The 22,201-nt window shown below is 40.3% G+C and overlaps 1 protein-coding gene across 1 annotated transcript; it reads left to right on the top strand.

Annotated features, from left to right (window-relative positions):
- The first annotated feature begins 11,919 nt into the window (after nt 1-11,919).
- On the top strand, nt 11,920-13,348 carry LOC122008368 (tropinone reductase homolog At5g06060-like). Its single transcript, XM_042564087.1, has 5 exons — nt 11,920-12,085; nt 12,162-12,369; nt 12,450-12,666; nt 12,776-12,882; nt 12,993-13,348. The coding sequence occupies exons 1-5, from the start codon at nt 11,991-11,993 to the stop codon at nt 13,167-13,169; spliced, it is 804 nt and encodes a 267-aa protein (XP_042420021.1). The 5' UTR covers nt 11,920-11,990; the 3' UTR covers nt 13,170-13,348.
- Nucleotides 13,349-22,201: the final 8,853 nt, after the last annotated feature.

The raw sequence follows: 22,201 nt of genomic DNA on the forward strand, positions 1-22,201 counted from the left end.
CCTCTTGACTCTTGTCAAATAAAATCCTTCTGAATTATTACCACCGCTAATCAATAAAATAGTAACATCACAGAGTAGGAACATGGTAGAATTTGACGATGCCATTTGGCCTCTTGTCAAATAATAATATACTTCTGCAAATATTGTAGGACTGATGATGTCATTTGAACTCCGTCTTGTCAAATAATATACTTCTGCATAATTATTATCATTAATCAATAAAATAGTAATAAGACAAAGAAGTAATAGGGTAAGATTGATGATGCAATTTGATCGGATTTGGTTATACCTTGATAGACTTAATTAGATCGGGCGAGCCATTGGCTTTTGATATTCTTTTGCCATTTGCTTGGCTGCCTGATCTATCTCCATTTGCTTTTTATTTTGACTTGCCATTTGCTGGGTTGCCAGGGCTTGGGAGCTAATTGTATGGGTGCTTTCCTTAATGCTATTTTTTCTCTGTCTAGGTTTTTAAGACTTAAGAGGTTCAAGTTCTTTAATCAAATTGTTTTAAACTTGTATATGAAAATCCGTTGGTGCGGTGAAAATGATCCGGATCTCTTGAAAAAAAATAATAATCTCAGTCAATCGGAAAATGCATACGATGATCAATCCAAAAGTTCAACATCCTTAGTTATACCTCTTATTTAAAAGAAAAATTTCTATAAATACGTCATAAATTAAGTTTGAATCGTGAATGTTTGGATGACAATCTAGATGTCCTACCATGACATCATGGCTCCGAGACCAATTTAAGATAGGATAAATTTTTTATACTGGACTCCAAAAACAAATTAAGGTAGAATAACATTTTATAATCACTGACCTCATCGCTAAACGGTCCCATACTCTAAAATCCTCTAAAGGAATTTTTTGGAGAGATGCCATTTTACTTGACTACTAAGAGGACTCAAATACGGTACCTCATATAACATTATACAAATATTATATTTCTATTTATTATTAAGAGGATTTTAACCCGACACCTTCAGTAATATGATATCAACGTGCTAACCGTTAAGACAAAGCAATGCTGATTTGGATCCTCAAAAGGACTGATGAATAGTGTACCTAACATTAAAGATAAAGCCAGTATTTCTCTTTTTAATCGTTTAAGAAAGACATGCACATTAAACAGGATCGATAAAAAAAATAAACATAAAGACTAAGGACACGCTAGTTGGTACACAATCTCTAGGTGTTCTAGAAATGAAGAAGAAGAAATAAAAATTAACTTAATTTAAAATTGATAATTAAAAATACAGAGCATAAGGTCTTATATAATTAACGTTAAGAAAGCCTAAAATCTAAATATAAAAAGAAAAAAGATTAAATTATCCTAAAAATTATAAACAAATAAATATATATAATTTAACATCTCCTTCAAACTCACGATACTACAGCTAGAAGTATTGAGAGTTTGTCAGATAAGAAATAAAAGCGTAAAGTAGAATATGACTTAGTAAATATATCAGTAATCTGTAGTTTTGAAGGAACAAAAGATAATGTAATAGTGACAATCTGAAGATGGTGATGAATAATGTGATAATTAATTTCAATATATTTCGTCTACTCATGAAAAACTGAATTGCGTGTAATTTGAAGAGCACTCTGATTATCACAATATAACGGATTAGGTTGATGAAGAGAGAAATCCATATCCGCAAGCAACCAACACAATCAAACTATCTCACAAGTAGTTGAGGTCATGACACGATACTTAGCTTCTGTGAAAGATCTAGAAATAACATCTTGCTTCTTACTCTTCCAAGAAATGAGGGAATCATCAAGAAAAATGTAGAACCCAATGGTAGATTTACGATCAGTAGGATCACCAGCCCAATCCTTATTAGAGTATGCACGCAGTTCAAGAGATGAAATAGAAAGAAATAAAAGTCTTTGAAATTGAGTGCCCCGAAGATACCTGACAATACGAAGAACAACAACCCAATGAATTGTAGTTGGTGCAGCGATAAATTAACTAACCACATGAATAACATACGCAATATCTGGACGAGTCACAGTGAAATAAACCAAGCTTCCAATAATAATTCTGTACAAACTAGGATCCGACAAAGGTGAGTCATCAAATGGAGAATATCGAGCATTAGTCTCAATAGGAGTGATCCGGCGGTAAGAATGGGGGACCCCATTTAGCAGAGTCAACACCACGTGGAGGTCGAAAGGTAAAAGGCCAACCAGAAGCTTGGCCGAGCTGATTATGATGGTAATAACCGGCTGAATCTTCCGAGCGGAAGCGATACACCCCGGCGGGGAGTCGGGGTTCCGACGCTTATGATGAACAGTATAGTAGAGCCGAGCGGATGGCCCGCTCGGCCGAAAGAATGAAACACTGCGAACAGTCCCGAGCACGCGACCAGGAAGCTCCCGAGCGGATCAGGAAGCTCCGACCGGTCGGACGTGAGGAAACCGCCGACCGGTCGGACGCTCGGCATGGAGACAAGGACAGAAACATCCTTTGACAGCAGGTGATACGCAGGATCTTAAGGCATGGACTCACTGTCCCATCAATGACGTGCTCAGACTGTAGCAGTAAGGGGTCAGGCAAGCCCATCTGACAAGCCCATACTAAGGTATGGCACATAACACGTGTGCACCTCGGTATGAGTGCACATGCCTCTTCACAGCCCTATATAAGGGTCCTCACCCTTCGCCGGAGGTACGCTCTCTGGGATGTTGGAGCCTCATATCTACTGTCTGCTTGCCTGACTTGAGCGTCGGAGGGTCGTCGCCGGGGACCCCTCCCCGGTCCGACTTCTGTGCAGGTTCGTCGGAGCACTCGAAGATAGAGGGAGCGCCACGTCCCCAGCGTCTGTTGACTTCTGATTCGGACAGGATCAATTTGGCGCCGTCTGTGGGAACGCGCCTGTATCCGAGCGGAATAGATGGACGAGGCTGGATGACCTCACACCGTGATGCTCCCCCAGGAGAAACTCGACGCTCTAATGGGGGCAAGAGCAGCTAAGCTCGTGGAGCAACAGAGACAAAAGGCTCAAGCTGAGCGGATATCCGAGCGACCCAGGAGGACTGACCGGAGAAACATTAGAAATGGGAGTAAAATAAGGGTCCAATCGGCCCTCAGGTGGGAGCAACTCCTGCCCCGATATCGGTCCGACAAAGGGGTCTTCATCAGGCGAGGCAACTGGCCAATAAGTTTCGACAAGTATAACGTATGCTCCTCACTCCACGGGTATTCGGGAGTTGAGAAATTGGGTCATAGTCGTGCCGATCGATAGGTCAGTTCTTTCAATTACCTGTTGCTCAGATTGGTAGTTTAAGTAAGAACTCCCGTGCCGCTCGGCCGGGAGTGTATAAACCGAGCCAAGAGCTCGATGGGAAGGCCCCGAGCCGTTCGGCCGGAGGTATAATATCTGAGCCAAGCGCTAATATCTGAGCCAAGCGCTCGACGATCGAAGACCCCGTGCCGTTCGGCCGGGCGTACGATACCCAATCATCGACACAAAAATCGAAGGCCACGTGCGGGAAGCAAAGTGGTGTAATAGGGCGCTAATGCTGTATATTTTAAGCTGCGCCGAACGGAAGCGTTAAAATTAGCCTTAACGGCCGACGAGCACCGTCGTTAAACATCGAGAGCCGCGCCGACCGGCTATAAATAACCGCGCCGTCGAGCACCGACGTTAAACATCGAGAGACGAGCCGGCGTCTATAAATACCCGAGCGGAAGATCGACGAGCACCGTCGTTAAACATCGAGAGCCGACCGGCTATAAATAACCGCGCGTCGAGCACCGACGTTAAACATCGAGAGACGAGCGGGCGTCTATACCGAGCGGAAGATCGACGAGCACCGTCGTTAAACATCGAGAGCCGACCGGCTATAAATAACCGCGCCGTCGAGCACCGACGTTAAACATCGAGAGCCGCCGGCGTCTATAAATACCCGAGCGGAAGATCGACGAGCACCGTCGTTAAACATCGAGAGCCGCGCCGACCGGCTATAAATAACCGCGCCGTCGAGCACCGACGTTAAACATCGAGAGACGAGCCGGCGTCTATAAATACCCGAGCGGAAGATCGACGAGCACCGTCGTTAAACATCGAGAGCCGCGCTGACCGGCTATAAATAACCGCGCCGTCGAGCACCGACGTTAAACATCGAGAGACGAGCCGGCGTCTATAAATACCCGAGCGGAAGATCGACGAGCACCGTCGTTAAACATCGAGAGCCGCGCCGACCGGCTATAAATAACCGCGCCGTCGAGCACCGACGTTAAACATCGAGAGACGAGCCGGCGTCTATAAATACCCGAGCGGAAGATCGACGAGCACCGTCGTTAAACATCGAGAGCCGCGCCGACCGGCTATAAATAACCGCGCCGCCGAGCACGTTAAACATCGAGAGACGGGCCGGCGTCTATAAATACCCGAGCGGAAGATCGACGAGCACCGTCGTTAAACATCGAGAGCCGCGCCGACCGGCTATAAATAACCGCGCCGTCGAGCACCGACGTTAAACATCGAGAGACGAGCCGGCGTCTATAAATACCCGAGCGGAAGATCGACGAGCACCGTCGTTAAACATCGAGAGCCGCGCCGACCGGCTATAAATAACCGCGCCGTCGAGCACCGACGTTAAACATCGAGAGACGAGCCGGCGTCTATAAATACCCGAGCGGAAGATCGACGAGCACCGTCGTTAAAGATCGAGAGCCGCGCCGACCGGCTATAAATATCGAGCACCGACGTTAAACATCGAGAGACGAGCCGGCGTCTATAAATACCCGAGCGGAAGATCGACGAGCACCGTCGTTAAAGATCGAGAGCCGCGCCGACCGGCTATAAATATCGAGCGGCTAAATTTGGCATGAGGGTCGAACGGCTCACGGGATGTCAGCAGCATCGATAAGGCGACGACCGCCCGCTCGGACACACAGTCCAGTCAGTCGGACTCACTGCCTCCTTCGACTAGACTTGAAGGGGAGGCAAGTGATCCGGCGGTAAGAATGGGGGACCCCATTTAGCAGAGTCAACACCACGTGGAGGTCGAAAGGTAAAAGGCCAACCAGAAGCTTGGCCGAGCTGATTATGATGGTAATAACCGGCTGAATCTTCCGAGCGGAAGCGATACACCCCGGCGGGGAGTCGGGGTTCCGACGCTTATGATGAACAGTATAGTAGAGCCGAGCGGATGGCCCGCTCGGCCGAAAGAATGAAACACTGCGAACAGTCCCGAGCACGCGACCAGGAAGCTCCCGAGCGGATCAGGAAGCTCCGACCGGTCGGACGTGAGGAAACCGCCGACCGGTCGGACGCTCGGCATGGAGACAAGGACAGAAACATCCTTTGACAGCAGGTGATACGCAGGATCTTAAGGCATGGACTCACTGTCCCATCAATGACGTGCTCAGACTGTAGCAGTAAGGGGTCAAGCAAGCCCATCTGACAAGCCCATACTAAGGTATGGCACATAACACGTGTGCACCTCGGTATGAGTGCACATGCCTCTTCACAGCCCTATATAAGGGTCCTCACCCTTCGCCGGAGGTACGCTCTCTGGGATGTTGGAGCCTCATATCTACTGTCTGCTTGCCTGACTTGAGCGTCGGAGGGTCGTCGCCGGGGACCCCTCCCCGGTCCGACTTCTGTGCAGGTTCGTCGGAGGTCGATGCAGCTGGCCGAAGATAGGGGAGAGCGCCACGTGCCCAGCGTCCGTCGATTCAGCGGTTCGGACAGGATCAAGGAGTATCAACGACTCTATTATCAATAAGACAAGCACACTCAAACAGATCAGATATATACTTTGATTGGGATAAAAGATAACCTTTTGGAGAATAAGCAACCTTAATGCCAGAAGGTAACGTAGTATACCCAAGTCTTTCATAGCAAAATGACAAGTCAACTCAAACTTTAGGGAAGTAATTCCATCAGATCATCAATAATAATCATATCATCAACATATAATGATAAAAGAAAATGACCTGCACTCGTACATCTAACAAATAATGTTGAATCATGATTACTAGAATGAAAACCAAGTGAAGTAATCATTGTAGAAAACTTCTCAAACAAAGCACGAGGTGTTTGTTTGAGACCATAACGCGCTTTACGAAACCTACAAACTTCACCAGGTTGATGTGAAATACCAGGAGGAGGTGTCATATAAACTTCTTCATGAAGATCACTGATCCTATCCGAAAGCAGGAAGGTGGAAAGCTAGGGATGTGGCAACTTCGCTGATCGGGTGTAGACCTCGCTCCGCTCTGTAAAACAAGTAACGTTAGTGTCGAGTCAGGGAAGGGACCCAGCGTTGGCCCTCTGACACTCAAGTCAGTCACCGAAATGTGGAGAAAAGTGGAGCAACTGTAGAACTATGCGTAAATAGTAGATAACGCGCACCTCCATCGATGATGGACTCTGCTTTATATAGAGCCTTGGTGGGCAACGTGCTCACTTCTCGAGACATGAGAATGCTCTCCAATATGTCCTATGAAAGGACCTGTTAGGAAAGTACCTCTGACAACATATCTTAACAAGGCATGCATATCCCTGATGAGACAGTAGAAGTTTCCGCAGTACGATCCGCCTGTCGATTATGCCTCATGTCAGCGACATTATCTTCCAAAAGGATATTGAGAGATATTATAATGGTCTCGTTGCTTGGCCGAGCAGGATAGCCGCTTGGCTAAGACTTCGCTCCATCCACGACCAGGTCCCATTGCTTGGCTGAGCGAGAATTAGCCACTCGGCCAGGGGCCCTCCGCGCTAGCGACTTTAGTGCCCCTTCCGTGTGGTGTCTATGTAGTAACATGTCCTCCCCGTTTGGACCAGCTATCCGGTCTCCTTTGGTGTCCTACTGCTCCATGCTGAGCATCGGCTGTCTCACGTATCATCCTGAGTTGGACGGGTGATCGGCTCGAATATGCCTCCTGTCGGTCAGGCCTTGACTGCCCCCGACCGGTCGTTATAATTGTCTTCCGTTCGGCCCTCTGCCACTTGGGCATTGACCACCTTGACTTTGACCTCTACCTTGGCAGTCGACTCTGCGCCAGGTGGGCTTCCCTTTATCGCCGCATCACAAGTCTCCCCCTCAAGTCTAGTCGAAGGAGGCTACAAATACAACTGGCTGACAAGTAACGTCTTCGGTGTCTTACGCAACCGACCCTAAATGTGCTCCCCAGTTTCTTATCGGCACAAGCATATTCGTCGTTTGGCTTCATTGCGTCAATCCGAGTTCGTAGTTGCCGCTCGGATCGTGCCTTTCCTAGTGGAAGATGCCCGGCTGTTCGACAATGTGCAAGTCCATTATCTACGTCCGGTCGGGACGATGAGTAACGACACTTGGCGAATTTCATCCTTTCCTAGCGCCTCCTCGACTGAACGTCCTGACGTCATCCAGATTTCTTGAAGACTGTGTAAATCTTTGATCATTATGGATAATCATGTGGCCATACCTTTTAATTAAGTCTCATTAATGACTCCCGGTGACTGAGCGTCATGTGTCCTCCTTTCTACCGTTGCACGATTAACGTAACAGACAGATATCCACTGGCGACATGACAGTTCTTTTCGAATTTAACGGCTGGATCTTCTCTTAGTTTTTCGCAACCATGGATCGGACGACCAAGGATGATCGACCGTGAGGCTTTATAAACCTCACGTGTGTCGTCGTCTTCTTCATTTCTTGTGCCTTTGTCTTCGAGCTCTCCCCGCGACGTCTGGCTGCCTCTTTCTTCTCTGACGATCTTTCTTGTAAGCTCCTTCTCTATTTTCTTGTTTGAATCTGCGTATTGTTCTTCCTCATCTCTGTTTTCAATGGCTAGCTCCTCGCAGCCTTCGATTTCTGTCCCTGTGCTCTAGTACACTTCCATAGAGTCCAAGTTCGATGGGGACGATATTGAAACCTTAAAATCCATCTATGAGTTTCCCTCTGACCATGAAATTGCCATTCCTTCCACGTACGATCGGTCGCACACACGTCCACTAGGTTTTCTGTGTTTCTTTAAGGACCAATTTATCGTCAGTCTGTGATTCCCTGTCGACCTTTTCTTTTCGGCAGTCTATAAATATTTTTGTATTTTCCTTAACTAAACTCCTTTCGGCTACTGTACAGGGTCGTCGTCCTATTCCACCTGTACGACATTCCTTTGACTCCTCGACTCTTCCATTATTTTTATTACCCTAAGTTGTCCGAGCCGGGGACCTTCCTCTTCCAAGCCTGAGTGGAGTTAGTTTTCTTCGATAAAATGTCGTCCTCCAATAGACATTGGAAGGACCACTACTTCTTCGTTCACTTTCCCAAGCGGCCAGATTTCCCAACTAGTTGACAATTAGAAGTGATGAATCCACCCCCGCTCAAGAAGTACAAAGGCCGATTGGACTATCTCCAGGCAGCCTCAAGCTTGGCCAATCAGAAGTGCCACATCCATAAGTTGCTGCTGGAGGGAGTCCTCTACGTGTTTGGCCTCAGTCCGGTCCGCACAAAACTTCCGTCTAACCTAGGTATGCTCCTTCTTTCCCCGATATTTGAATCTAACTGATTTTTCCTTCTTTTGTGCAGCTAGAATCATGCAACGAGCACATCTAGCCGGCTAGTGCAAACTCGCAGACGCAAAGATCAATGCTATGCCCATGGCCAAGTTGGAGAGTCGCAGCCTGCAGCCGATCGCCTCTCACAAGGATCCGATCCGCGAAGAAGAGGGAACATGAGTGCTGGGGAGTGGAGTTGGGGGAATTCAGATGGTAGTAAGTGATGCGGCTGCCGCAACAGCGAACCTTTCGCCAGAACGGCCGTTAATGGTTCTAATTGCGGTGGCTTCGGAGTCAACTACTTTTGGCAAACCACTACGACAATGCAAGAGATGCCGTGCGGAAACATCCTCCCGCTCTGCCACTTCTGCCTTGTAGACCCCAACACTAGACGTCTCTCGACCCTTCTCCGAGCGGGGCGAGACCTCCCTTCCTCCTCTCAAGTAGGGAGCCATAGAGCTTCCGGCTTCCTTGTCCTTCGATCGGACACTCTCATTGTCCGTGTTGCCTCAAGGGACAATTTGTGCGTCGCCGGTCGCTTTCATGCCATCATTTTTGTCGGCGGCCCAAGTGCCATCCATCCGACCGGTTCCAATGTCCCGGTCTTTAGGCAGGACGACTTCAGATCCCTCTGGTCCGAACAACCAGAGGCAAATAACTGCGATTATTCATTTGTCGATCGATAAGTATCACAGTGCAGGTGACCCAATATCCCTCACCCCCGAGTACTAGATAAGGATTCAAAGATTGCTCGCACATATATGGGCCGATACTCAGGCTCATGCGGCAGTCATCTCTCCGGTGGAGCTCGTCAACAGTCACACCCAAATATTCATAGGGGTATGTACGCTGTTTTTATACTTACTTTTTATCCGTTCGACACTTACCATTTGCTTGTTGTTGCAATTCTGGGTAGAGAGTCTAGCAATGTGCCACAAGCTCGCTTATTTGGAGCACAAAGTCCAGCAACTGCGTACTTCGAGTGGCCAATTGTCTGCTTCAATGCCGCGTTTGGAGCAGATGAGGGCTGAAGTGGCCCAATTAAAGGCCGATCTATCCAAGTTGCGGAAGTAGAGAAGGGGAAGAATACCGAGCAGGCAATGCAGCTGTCGAGGTTCAATAAGTAGTCTGCCTCCTTTGAAGCAAAGGTCCACTCGGTCAACAACAAGAAGCTCCGAGCTATAGAGGAACTTGAAAACAAGAACAAACAGTTCACCTATTTTCTGATTTTTTTTTCTTATGTAATATCAGCTATGAAATTCTTTCCGAGAATCATTCGTGTGATTTGGTTATAAGACTGCTTATACTATCAAATGCATTTCAGATTGCGCACAATAAGCTTTCGAATAGTTCGGTGCTTTCTTATCGTGACTCCTTGCTTTCCCTTTTGATTCAGCCTTTCTTTGCTTTAAGCTTCGCGAGCAGCATCGTCAGCGACTTACAATACAAGGAGCCACATTATCGTATTGACATTGGTCTCATTTACCAATAGTTTTAGAATGCAGATAAAATTTTTGTCCTCCACCCTCAACTTCAGTTGCTACCGTCTGATCCACATATCTAGTTAGCGTTGCTGCATTTGGTGTTAAGTTATTTCATATCAAGGTTGTTCAAATTGTCAGATTTAGCAAATATATTACTTGGTGTATGATTGCACTGATGAATGAATTTTGGCATTGTCTAGGTCCCTCCCGGTCGGCCTAGGTTCGATGCTTACTGATCTGACACTGTGTGGCTCGATAAGAGTTAATCAAGTCTGAGCTTAACAAGGCTGAATCGAGGTCTTGTGACTTCGGGCTGTGCATGACTTTAGTGTTTGATCCTTGAATGAACCAAATCGAGGTTTGATCTAAAGCTAGCTTTCTTATGTTATAAATTAAAAATATTTTAAAAAATTTTCCTCGTATTAAATTCATTGTAAAGTCACACTTTCCTGGAAGTACTTAATTAGTTATTAAATGATATTTACGTACGCATCAGTTTCATTTGAAAAATAAAGTTTGATTTTTTTTGGTTTGTCTTTGGACTAAATAATCATGTTATGATTGTGATGTGGGGATAGATCATGGGTTGACTCTTCAAGGTCTTGTTGAGGTGGTGCGATGATTAAGACATGAGGTGTTATTACATAAAATTTTAAGATCAAAATTTAGCATGTCCGAGCATATCTCCACCTCATGTCTTGCCACATGTACTAATGACTATTAATCACTCATGATTTATCTTCTCCGTATTGATCTAGAAATAGATTAACAAGGACCCTGAGGGAGAACAAATCACCTTTTATGACATGGATTGACTCTTTGAAACATCAAAGTAGAGTACTCTTGGCAAGTCGGATGCCAGTCAGGTTGGTCGTTATCGAGTCACGTCTCATCGAGCAAGTTCCTAGTGGGTTGAGAAATGCAAGGGATTCGGGACATCCGTTGAGCATACATCTAGCTCCGATGAAGGTTTTCAACGATCACGAATGCTCTAGGAAAGTTGAGAAGATCAAAAAGAGTTAATTGGGAGGTGAACTTCTGACGAAACTCCTTTAACACGAGAAAAAGAAAGTATACTTGCAGAAGAAAAATATTTTATGTGCGTACATATGCTCGTGTGTATAGATGCCTTTTTATACGCCCTTCGAAGAGTGGGAAAGTTTATTTCCTGGTATAATAGTTAGAAATTAATTTTCGGCTTTAAATTTATCTTATTATATATCTATGGTCTGTATTTTTATATCTATCTCTCTATATCGATTAGGGGGCCGGTACTAATTAAAAGGGTAGGAAAGTTTTCACCCGACACTCCGTACATTTCTGGCTCATCAGCTCACGTTTATGGATTGTGAATTGTGTTCACACCCCATTTTACACATCTTGCATGCTGAGAACCTGTTTGTACCACATCACCCACTCTTCTGCCCATCTAATCGAGTCTTCCGTCGAACTTAGATCAAGCCGGACTATGGTCGCGTGATGTAATCTTTCGGTATGTTTACCTGAGCCAAGCTCAGATGGCTTGATTCGGGCTTGACCGGGAGTTGGTCTGACTTGAGTCGGACTAGTTTGATCCAAGCTCAAATTTTAGTCGGGCCGATCCAATTCCACGCTGAGCTAGTCATGAACCTGCCACGTGCCTCTACCTTCACCGCCACATCAAATCACTTAAACAAGACGATAAAGTTGAAGTAATCAATTCCGTGTCAATAAAAAAAATGTAATCCATTTTGAAAAGTTTTAAAGTAAATAACTCAATCCGTTGAATTCCAACAACGTGTTCAAATTGGATACCTACAGAGACAGTTGAATCGGACCATCCATAATTAACTACCCTCAATAAATTATTATGGTAAAAAATCGATCTGGTCCCCAAAAATAATGGCGTTGATTTTCTCCGCCGTTTACCAGGTGATCGTAACAGCATAAGAAATGGCATGCCTTGTCTTCTCCTCTCTCCTCAATCTCAACGGGGAGTTTACTTTCCGAAAACAGAAGCATGAGCAGCGTCCAAGAACACACTCCTATTGACACAAACAGATGGTCTCTCGTTGGGACGACTGCTCTGGTCACCGGAGGCTCTAAGGGAATCGGGTACTTCCATTCCTCGAATACTCCATCTCTTTCCCTCTATATATTTCTACTCATACATCAAGCTTAATTTAATTAGGTATGCGATCGTCGAGGAGCTCGCCAGACTTGGATCGGCGGTGCACACTTGCGCCCGCAGCCAAGCAGATCTGGAGAAGTGCCTGCAACAATGGCGCGATTCCAATCTCAAAGTCACCGGATCTGTCTGCGACGTTTCCTCCCCGAGCGAGCGAGAGAAGCTCATGGCGACGGTGAAGTCCCAATTCGACGGGAAGCTCAACATTCTGGTATTAATTCCCCCCCTTTTTTCTTTTCTTCCCCTTCTAAAGCCTAAATCAAATCTTAATCATTTTCGTTTTGCATGCAGGTTAACAATGCAGGGACGGTGGTCTCCAAACCGACGGTGGAGCAAACACTGGAGGATTTCAAGCTCGTGATCAGCACAAACCTGGAATCGGCGTTCCACTTGAGCCAACTCGCTTACCCCCTCCTTAGGGCTTGTGGAGGAGGCAGTATTGTGTTCATCACCTCCATCTCTGGCTTCATTGGCCAGGATTATCTGTCTGTGTATGGATCGTCCAAAGGTACTTCTTGCACATTGTTCATTGAATTTGGTTTGATCATTTGGAAGATGAACTATTTGCATCGATCTTCTTCTTCTTCTTCTCTATGTTTTTTTCCCCATTTGATTAGGAGCAATAAATCAACTGACGAGAAATCTTGCATGTGAATGGGCCAAAGATAACATTAGAACAAACAGTGTAGCTCCAGGATGCATAAAAACACCACTCGTTGACTTTGTAAGTGAACACAGCTGGTTTTTGTTATCTAGAAAAGAAAAGATTATCTACAAAAAAAAAAAAAAAAAATTGATTTTGGCCGATGAATATGAATTTGTTTGTTGTGGCAGTTGCTGGAAGATGAGGAATTTGTGGCGAGGGAAAATCATCGCGTGCCTCTTGGGCGTTTGGGGGAGCCGGAGGATGTGGCCGGCGTCGTGGCCTTCCTTTGCCTCCCTCCTTCTTGCTACGTGAATGGTCAGGTTATCGTCGTCGACGGAGGTAGAATTGTCAACGGAAATCACTAAGTAAAGGTAATTGCAATCCATATCGATGGTATACCAAAGGATATAAATAAAACCATTGAAAATAAAGTTGACTCTTTTAATAAACCAACTATATGAGCCCAGTATTAATGGTGAAGAAGCGGGGATGTTTAAACTATTATCAAATAATATCCTTCTAAATCATTATTATCATTAATAAAGAAATGCAATTTGCCTTAACTCTTGTCAAATAATTATATGCTAAATATGATAGGATTGTGATGCCATTATCGAATTTATTGCTCTTGTCAAACTTTATCTTGGTATTCAAATTTGATTCTTGTGATCTTGGTATTTGTCTTTGTCTTGGAAATTTGGTTCATGTGTTGTGTTAGACAAACACATGAAAACGGTTTTTTTAATATATTTTACTATTATCTCTCTATTTGCTATATTATTTAACCTTTTTATTATTTTTTTAAATAGTAGGACAAACTAGGGATAATAATAGATCGGATTCAGGTCGGATTTTATATTCTCCGTTTCCATACCCATCGAGTATAGGATCTCCAATGGGTATACTCATATCCATTAAAGGATCGGATATCTTGTATAGTTACAAAGTTTTTTCTTTCTATCCAACTATTATCATTCAACAAAAATATATTAAAATTAACATCTTATTAAAATATATATATATATATATATATAATTAAAAAAATAGATTAAATATCTATATAGTTTCCTCCTAATATCAACAAAAATAGTAAATTGATTTTGGAAAAAGAAAATTTTATTTAATATATGTATATATATTATTTAATCAGATATTCGGGTCGGGTATCGGATATTAATAGTCCTTCCATATTTTCTTCTATTTGGGTCAGATATCAAATTCTCCATCGGATTGGGTGAAATTGTCATTACTTGGCTTGTGCTTGTGTCATCTTCTTTTGTAATAACAACACATGAACCTACGTGTCATCAATTGGAATTGGGGAGGATTAAAAGATTCATTACAAAAGAAGATGCGCTCAAGACAAGCACAAGCCAAATAGGTTTGTCCTTCTATTTAAAAAATAATAAAAAGGTTAAATAATATAGCACATAGAAAGATAATAGTAAATTTTATAAAAAAAATCAAAAGTAGAAATAAATATAAAAATATAGAAAATTTATGAATACATTAAAAAAGGTTTTTTTAGAAATTTTAAAATTATTTATAAGAAATAAATTATTGATATAATAAAATTAATAATAAGATAAATATGCACGCAGTTGTGTTTTCAACAAAAAAAAAAACTACTCATCCAAATTTATTTTTTTTCTAATATTTATATTTCTTTTTTTATAATATTTAAATTTCTTTTTTATATATAATATTTAATAAACATTGTGAATAAAAAAAACGATAACGGGCTCTTTGACTTCCAATGAATTATCGAAATTTCATAAGATAACTGGCTCATAAATAACTACCCCAATTTCACATATTTATTCATTATTTGTTTTTCTACTGCTGGTTAAAAATTTTAGAAAAAAATCACCCAATTGTAGCTAGAGAAAAGAAATCGAATTAATCTATCAAATAAATAGAATTCAAAAATCCATTGGTTAATTAAGAAATTTATTTTCAAAAAACAATTAATTTTTTAAATTTATTCTGTTAGATTTTAAAATTAAATCCATTAAACTAAAATATCATTAGTGGATTGATATATTTGAATGGGACAGCTACTAAACTTGACTGATTTTATCAATAACTGAATGTTTTATTTGTTAATTAACTGAATTAATTAATTTTTTTATTAATTTGATTTATTCAATTTTGATGATAAAATTTGATCAGTTGAATTTGTAAAAAACAAATTCAATTTAATTGATTTATATTTTTTCTATTTTAATTCAGATTCCAAACTTTACTGTGGCACACCAAAGGACACTACGTTAATGTGGCGGATTTATTTTTTTAAATAGATATAACAATTCATGATTTTAATCAAATTAAAATAATTTTATTAAGTTAATTAATAGTTCTTTAATTTTTAAAATTGATTAAATTGAGTTAGTTTATTTTAGTATTTTATAATAATTTTAATACAAATGCTTTTATGTTTATTTTTTCCCATATATTTTGTATATAAAAAATAAAAAAAAAAGGAAAAAAATCATTTACGCAAAAAAAAAACACCGTTGTTATAATAATTTCGGTATTTTACTAAACTGCACATGTAAGTTTTGAGATTGCTCATTTCATCCACCTATGTTTCATAATATTAAAATCATGTATCACATTTCCATTATATTCTTCCTCCTTTCCCATTCAAAAATTTATTAGGACTATTTACCTTATAGATGTTTATATGAGTATATTGATTTTGATTTAAATTGATTCAAAGTTTTCTGGATATATCAGCCAATTTCGTCTTATCTTTACATTGAATTTTTAAACTTACAACCTTGATAAAATTTATCATAAATTCATTAAAAGGTCTATGATAATAATACTCACTAATCAGCTCCACCAATAAATTCTTAGATTCTCTTAGTTAAAAAAAAAAAATCAAACTTTTGAATTCCCATTAGGAACATTAGCTAATTTTCATTCGAAATTGACCAATGAAACTTGAGAACTCCAAATCACTTTAAATAAATATTAATGCACTTTTGAAATCTTCCTTAATATATTCATACCCTTAAACATAAATTAGATAGCACAAATTAAGAATAATGAATTTTTAAACTTATAAAAGTTTGATAAAAATATCACAAACTCATTTGATGGTAAGTTATTTCATATGGTTCAAATTGTCAGATTTAGTAAATATATTACTTGGTGTATGATTGCATTGATGAATGAATTTTGGCATTGTTAAATCTATCTAGCAAAAGATTATTCACTCGTCCCTGTTAAATTTGTCTTTAGATTAAGACGAAAGAGGTAGATATGCCTATTAACTATTACTTCGGTTAAAATATGCAAAAATGACACAATCACGTCAAATTTTAATCATATAACCTAATATAATAACATCTCACCCTTTTCTATAAAATATGCAAAAGATTAAGTTAAGTTTAAATTAATTTTAAAATTAAATCCATCTTACCCTTTTCTATATTATTAATCAGGGAATCTTATAAGTTTTGTGAGATAGTTAATTTTAATCTTCAATTTAGATTAACATCTAAGAATTAATTTATATTTGAGTTAAGCTAAGGTTTAACAGTTAGTCAATTAAATATTTATTTTAATAATTGGCTTTCAGACTGGCAAGACACTAAACCTTCTTAGGTATTGGATCATCAACCACTTCTAGACAACATATTTTAAAGAAATTAAATATTTTTTTTCCTGAAAATCCTAAGTTTAACTAGTCAAGTGTAGATCAAGTCTAAGTCCTTATCTATTCTAATCTAAGCATATATAAAGAAAAAAAATAGTAAATCAAGTTTATCTAATGAAAATGATCTTTCTATTGGCTCCCCCTGGATCATAGCCTCGACAAGGTCTATCAAGATAGTGAATTTGATTCTTGGGGATCCAATATTGATCAGTCTAACTTGATTAATGAGATTAGACTTGAGGACTCGTGCTTGGACTAAATTTCTATTTGATCGATTTACAAGAGACAAGGAAGATCTAAATTTATGTTTAGCCTTATACACCCAAGTCCGGATCGACTGTATATGGCTCTTTGTTTTCCAAGAATCAGATTAAAATTCTTAAAACCCAAGGTGAATCGTTCCAATGTATCATTTAATTCCTTAACTTGACTTTTCAGACTAGAATTTTCTTCCTCAAGTTGTTGGACTTGAGTTGAAGTTCCAGTCTAAACATATTCAGTCAAAGAGCTTCGATTAGTCACTTCCTTAATGGTCGTTATCTCCTTTTGGAGTGACTTGACCCGAATATTTGATTTGGCCAACTTCCTTAATAGATATGAAATTAAATTTTGTAAATCATCGACTTGAGTACTAATAATAAGAGAACTTACAATATTATTTGGCCCTTCGGAAATAGATACGGATCCCTAGCTTCTTTCAGACTCTATTTTTGATTCCACTCTAGCTTCAGATTCAAACTCTATGACTTATTCTCAGGCCGAAAGTGCGAGGAAGCTTGTCTATTCAAGATCTTCGTCAGAATCTTCTGATAAAGATTCATCCCACGTTGCCTGCAGTGCTTTCTTCTTCCGTTGCTTATTCGTTTTCTTCTGGTTTGGGCAGTTGGCCTTGATATGTCCTTTCTTGTTGCAGCGGTAGCAGGTGACTTCTGACTTGGCCTTTAGACTTGGTTGTATTGTCTTCGACTGGATCACCTTCTTGATCTCCTTTTTGGTGAATCATTTCTTCTTCTTGTTCAATTTTCGAACTAGATTCACGAGTTCGGCGATAATTTCGTCATCTTCTTCCAATCAGATTCGTCTTCAGACTCAGGTTCGGTTTGATGCTTGATTTTTGGTTCCCTCATTCTGCTTGCACCTATGACCAAAGTAATACCTTTCTCAACCAACAATGCATTAGTCTATTCATGAAATTCAAATTCCAAAAATAATTCATCTAATCTAATTTGAGAGAGATCTTTGGAAACTTTATAAGTATTAACCATTGATACCCACAAAGTGTTCCTTGGAAAAACATTGAGAGCATACCTTATAATATCACGATTTTCTACCTTCTGATCGATTGTGTGGAGACCGTTAAGTAGGTTTTGGATCCAAGCATGGAGTTGCCTCGCTGACTCACCATCCTACATTTTAATATTGTATAGTTTATTCAAAATTAAGTCTCGTTTGCTTACTTTAGTGTCCGAGGTGCCCTCGTGCAGCTCGATTAGTTTTTCTCATAGTTCTTTGGAGCCGCTAAAGGGGTCAACCCAATTCAATTCTTCTTTGGTTAAGTCACATTGGAGGTCTGGGTTGCCTTCGCATTGGCTTCAATTTTCTTGTGGGTTGGTGCACCCTATTTGTCACAGGGGACAAGAGCTCCATCTTCGATGGGATAAGTGAATCCCGTCTAGATTATTATCCACATTTTCACCTGCGTTTTGAGGTGGTACTCCATTCGACTCTTCCAGTCGTCAAAATCTTCGTTGGACAAGAGTGGCAGGTTTGCGATATTGTAGCCTTCTTGATGGGTCATTTAGTTAAGATCTTGTAAAAACAAAAACGCTGAAACTTGTTCCAAGACTTAGTCTTGGATTAATAGTGCGGTATAAAAGAGAATAAAGAAAAAAATCGGCTTGAATGGTGTTACACCAGTTTCATGAAAAATTCGACGAATCGACAAATTTGTCAAGAGAACTTATTAAACCAATCCAGACTTATAGTAAAAATTTGAAAATAGAAAAAAAGACGTAAGAATTTATTTTAAAAAAATGAATGAAAAAGCGACGAAAAATGCCCGAATGATAGTTGTACCAATTTAGAGCAGCCCTGCTCTAATACCAATTATAAGATCGATGCGTGCTAGAGGGGGTGAATAACACTCGTGGCTTTTCATATTTTCACAAAACATAGTATAAAACACAGCGGAAAAGAAGATAGAATTAAGCAAGTGTTAACACTTTTTGTTACTTTGTTTGGAGCCTTTGACTAATCCTACTCCAAGGTCCGCGAACACTATAAGCATGAACAATGATTACAAACTTAAAGTAAAATAGTAATAAAATAAAGTTACTGACAATAATAGAATTAGCAGTCGTTCGTTAATTGTCGGAGCAGCGCGCGAGAGCTAAAGTAGTTTTGAATGATGTGTCAATGTCTGTCTTCGAAGTTGCTGGTCGAACCCTATTTTATAGCCGAGCTAGACCTGATTCAGATCCACTAATCTCGGGATCAGTCTTTGACTTGCCCCTGATAGGTCGACCAATCCGGGTGTTCGGTCAATCGAACCTTCTGAACCTGCCCAACTTCCCGTCTAGATTATGTCGCTTCGAATAGAGTCTTCGTTCGATCGATCGATCTCGTCATTCGGTTGACTAATTCAGCTTTCCTAACTAGCTTATCTAGTCCGATCAACCTGGTCTGATTAAGTCAGTGCCTATCCACCGTTCGGTTGACTGAACTCGAGGTTTGGTTAACCGATCCCTTGGTCGAACTTTAACCGTAAGCTAATTTGATCTCCAAGGTTCGATCGACCAATTCGGAGGTTCGGTCTACTGATCAAGGCCGCAAACTTCAACCTGCAAAGTGTTAGTTTCTTGCAAAATAGAGTTAGAGAAATAAGCAAATAATATAAAATGTAATTTTGACAGTTTTTGGACTATTCGGTTCTGACTTTCGGATTTCAGGGAAACCCTATGTCAAATCGACATCTACTGTTCCCTTTTCAAGAAACGCGTCCTCACATATTGCTCTCGGGAGAAATTACCTTTTTGTCAGACCGGTCCTCCAGACTGTCTAGACTTTTGCTCAATGTCCGAAACTTCAGGACTTTATGCTGAACGTCCACTCCACGCCCGTCCAGACTTTCACCTAGTCCACGACCCCAGGATTTTTACCTAGAGTCCTCGACACTAGGATTTCACCCATAGTTCTCGACCCGCCAAGACTTCACCCAGTCCCCTGGACCAGGATTTCGTTGCTTAACCGCAGCTAGGACTTTTTATCTAGGATTACCACCCCTAAGACCTAGGGTTACCTCCCCTAGAGTTTTCCACCTGCCTAGAATCCATTAGGATTTTTTCTTAAGAACACTTAGGGTACGTTTGATTCAAGTTATCAGCTATAACCTTGGTTATGTGATTACCATGTAATCACATAACTAAGATTATGGGGAATAAAATATAATCTAATATTGTTTGATTTAGTCATAAGTAATGTAACAAAAATTTATTTATTTAAAGATTTGAATGTATAACTTAGTTGTGCATTTACTATATTACACCTCATGTTCAATATTCTAAATACTTTTTCAACTAAATTAATTTAATATTTAACTAATTCTTTTAAAATAATATTAATATTAATATTAGATTGATTGTGGACCACAAGGATTTCATCTAAGTTAATCTTTTCCTTTATTTTATAAGGAAATAAAGGTAAAGTAAAAGATATACTAACAAATAAATTCCGAAGATAAAAAAGTATGTTTTTTTTTTAACTTTTGCCGTTATGAGACACCTTATATTTATTATTCATCTGGTAGACTATAAAGATGCAACACTTTTAGAATTATAATTGACTGTTCATATATACTATTAAATAGGTAATTTTAATTATAGTTCATAATACTAGAATGATACAATGTTCAAATTGATACTGTGTACTGAAAGTTAGTACATATGATAAATATTGTTTTAAATATAATTTAATAAAATTATAAGATCTCAAGATTCTAAGCTTTGGTCCTACAACCAAGCCAATTGATCTCTTATCGATTCAACAAAAGGTTTACATCTCGATAATTTGTACAGTGTATCCGTATATGATTATGTAGAAGAGGTACATAGAACTTAGAAGTTCAAGATCACAAAAATATAAACTACACACTGAAAAGGGTTCGGCAACAGACGTAGATTTTTTCTTTTTTGAGAAAAAGTCTTAAACTCATAAACCACATAAAGTAGATAGTATCAGGTGTCTTGGGCTTTCAGTAGTGTATCAATGGAATACATGTCGCTGCGATGTGTGAAACATAAAAATGAAATCACTAGGCAACTGCATCTGAGATAAAATCTATCTTGTAAAATCATATTTGGAAACTTGTGGATCTTTCTCCGGGAAGTAAACCACTAGGTTGCAAGTGGATTTTCAAGAAGAAAATGATATCAGATGGCACAACCGATAAGTACAAGGCCAGATTGGTAATCAAAGGATATCGACAACGAGAAGGCCTTGATTACTTTGATACATATTCTCCGGTGTCGAGAATAACTTCCATTAGAATATTGTTGGCTATCATTGCTCTATGGAATCTCGAAATACATCAAATGAATGTAAAGACAGTCTTTCTAAACGGGGATTTAGAAGAGAAAATCTACATAGACCAACCTGAGGGGTTTTCTATGCCAGGACAGGAAAATAAGGTTTGTAAATTGGTGAAGTCATTATATGGCTTGAAACAAGCACCAAACCAGTGACATGAGAAATTTAATAATGTCATGAAGGAATGTGGATTCAAAATCAATGAATGTGACAAATGTGTCTACATGAAAGCCACAGAGAGTGACTATATCATTTTGTGCCTCTATGTAGACGACATACTTATCATTAGGAGTAATGATAAGATAATCAAATCCACAAAAGGGATGTTGAACTCAAGATTCGACATGAAAGACATGGGTCTAGCTGATGTGATTCTAGGGATCAAAATTCTTAGAACAACAGAAAGACTTATTCTTAGTCAGTCTCATTACGTGGACAAGATTCTTGAGAAATTCACCAAAGGTGATACTGCGTTGGCACGAACGTCAATAGATACGAGCCAACATCTATCGAAAAATCAAGGTGAAAGTATCTCTCAGCTAGAATACTCTCGAGTGATTGAAAGTCTGATGTACTTAATGAGTTGTACACGACCAGACTTAACCTACGCAGTAAGCAAACTGAGTAGATACACGAGTAATCCCGGTGTTGAGCACTGGAAAGGGATAACAATAGTATTGAAGTACTTGAGGTATACTCGTAAATATGGACTACACTATTCGAGATATCCTGTTGTGATCAAAGGATATAGTGATGCAAGCTGGATATCTGATATAAAAGACTCTAAGTCTACGAGTGGATATGTCTTCACTCTAGCAGGTGCAGTCATTTTCTGAAAATCTTCTAAGTAAACCGTAATAATCAGATCCACGATGGAATCTGAGTTTGTAGCTCTTGACAAATGTGGTCAAGAGACTGAATGACTATGACAATTCTTAGAAGATATTTCGAGATGGTCGAAACCTGTGCCGGAAATTTACATACATTGCGATAGTCAATCAGCAATTGGCCAGGCACAGAGTCATTTGTATAATGGTAAGTCTAGGGATATACGTCGTAGACAGAATACCATTAGACAACTACTCTCAACGGGAGTTATCACTGTTGACTATGTGAAGTCAAAGGATAACCTAGCAGATCCGCTAA

Source organism: Zingiber officinale, chromosome 8A (genome assembly GCF_018446385.1).
Source record: "Zingiber officinale cultivar Zhangliang chromosome 8A, Zo_v1.1, whole genome shotgun sequence".
Classification (NCBI taxonomy): Eukaryota; Viridiplantae; Streptophyta; class Magnoliopsida; order Zingiberales; family Zingiberaceae; genus Zingiber; species Zingiber officinale.

Excerpts from the sequence above, each read along its gene's own strand:
- LOC122008368 (XM_042564087.1), top strand. The coding sequence starts at position 11,991 with ATGAGCAGCGTCCAAGAACACACTCCTATTGACACAAACAGATGGTCT. Across the intron at positions 12,370-12,449 it reads ACGGGAAGCTCAACATTCTG|GTTAACAATGCAGGGACGGT; the intron begins GTATTAATTCCC and ends TTTTGCATGCAG. Across the intron at positions 12,667-12,775 it reads TGTGTATGGATCGTCCAAAG|GAGCAATAAATCAACTGACG; the intron begins GTACTTCTTGCA and ends CCATTTGATTAG.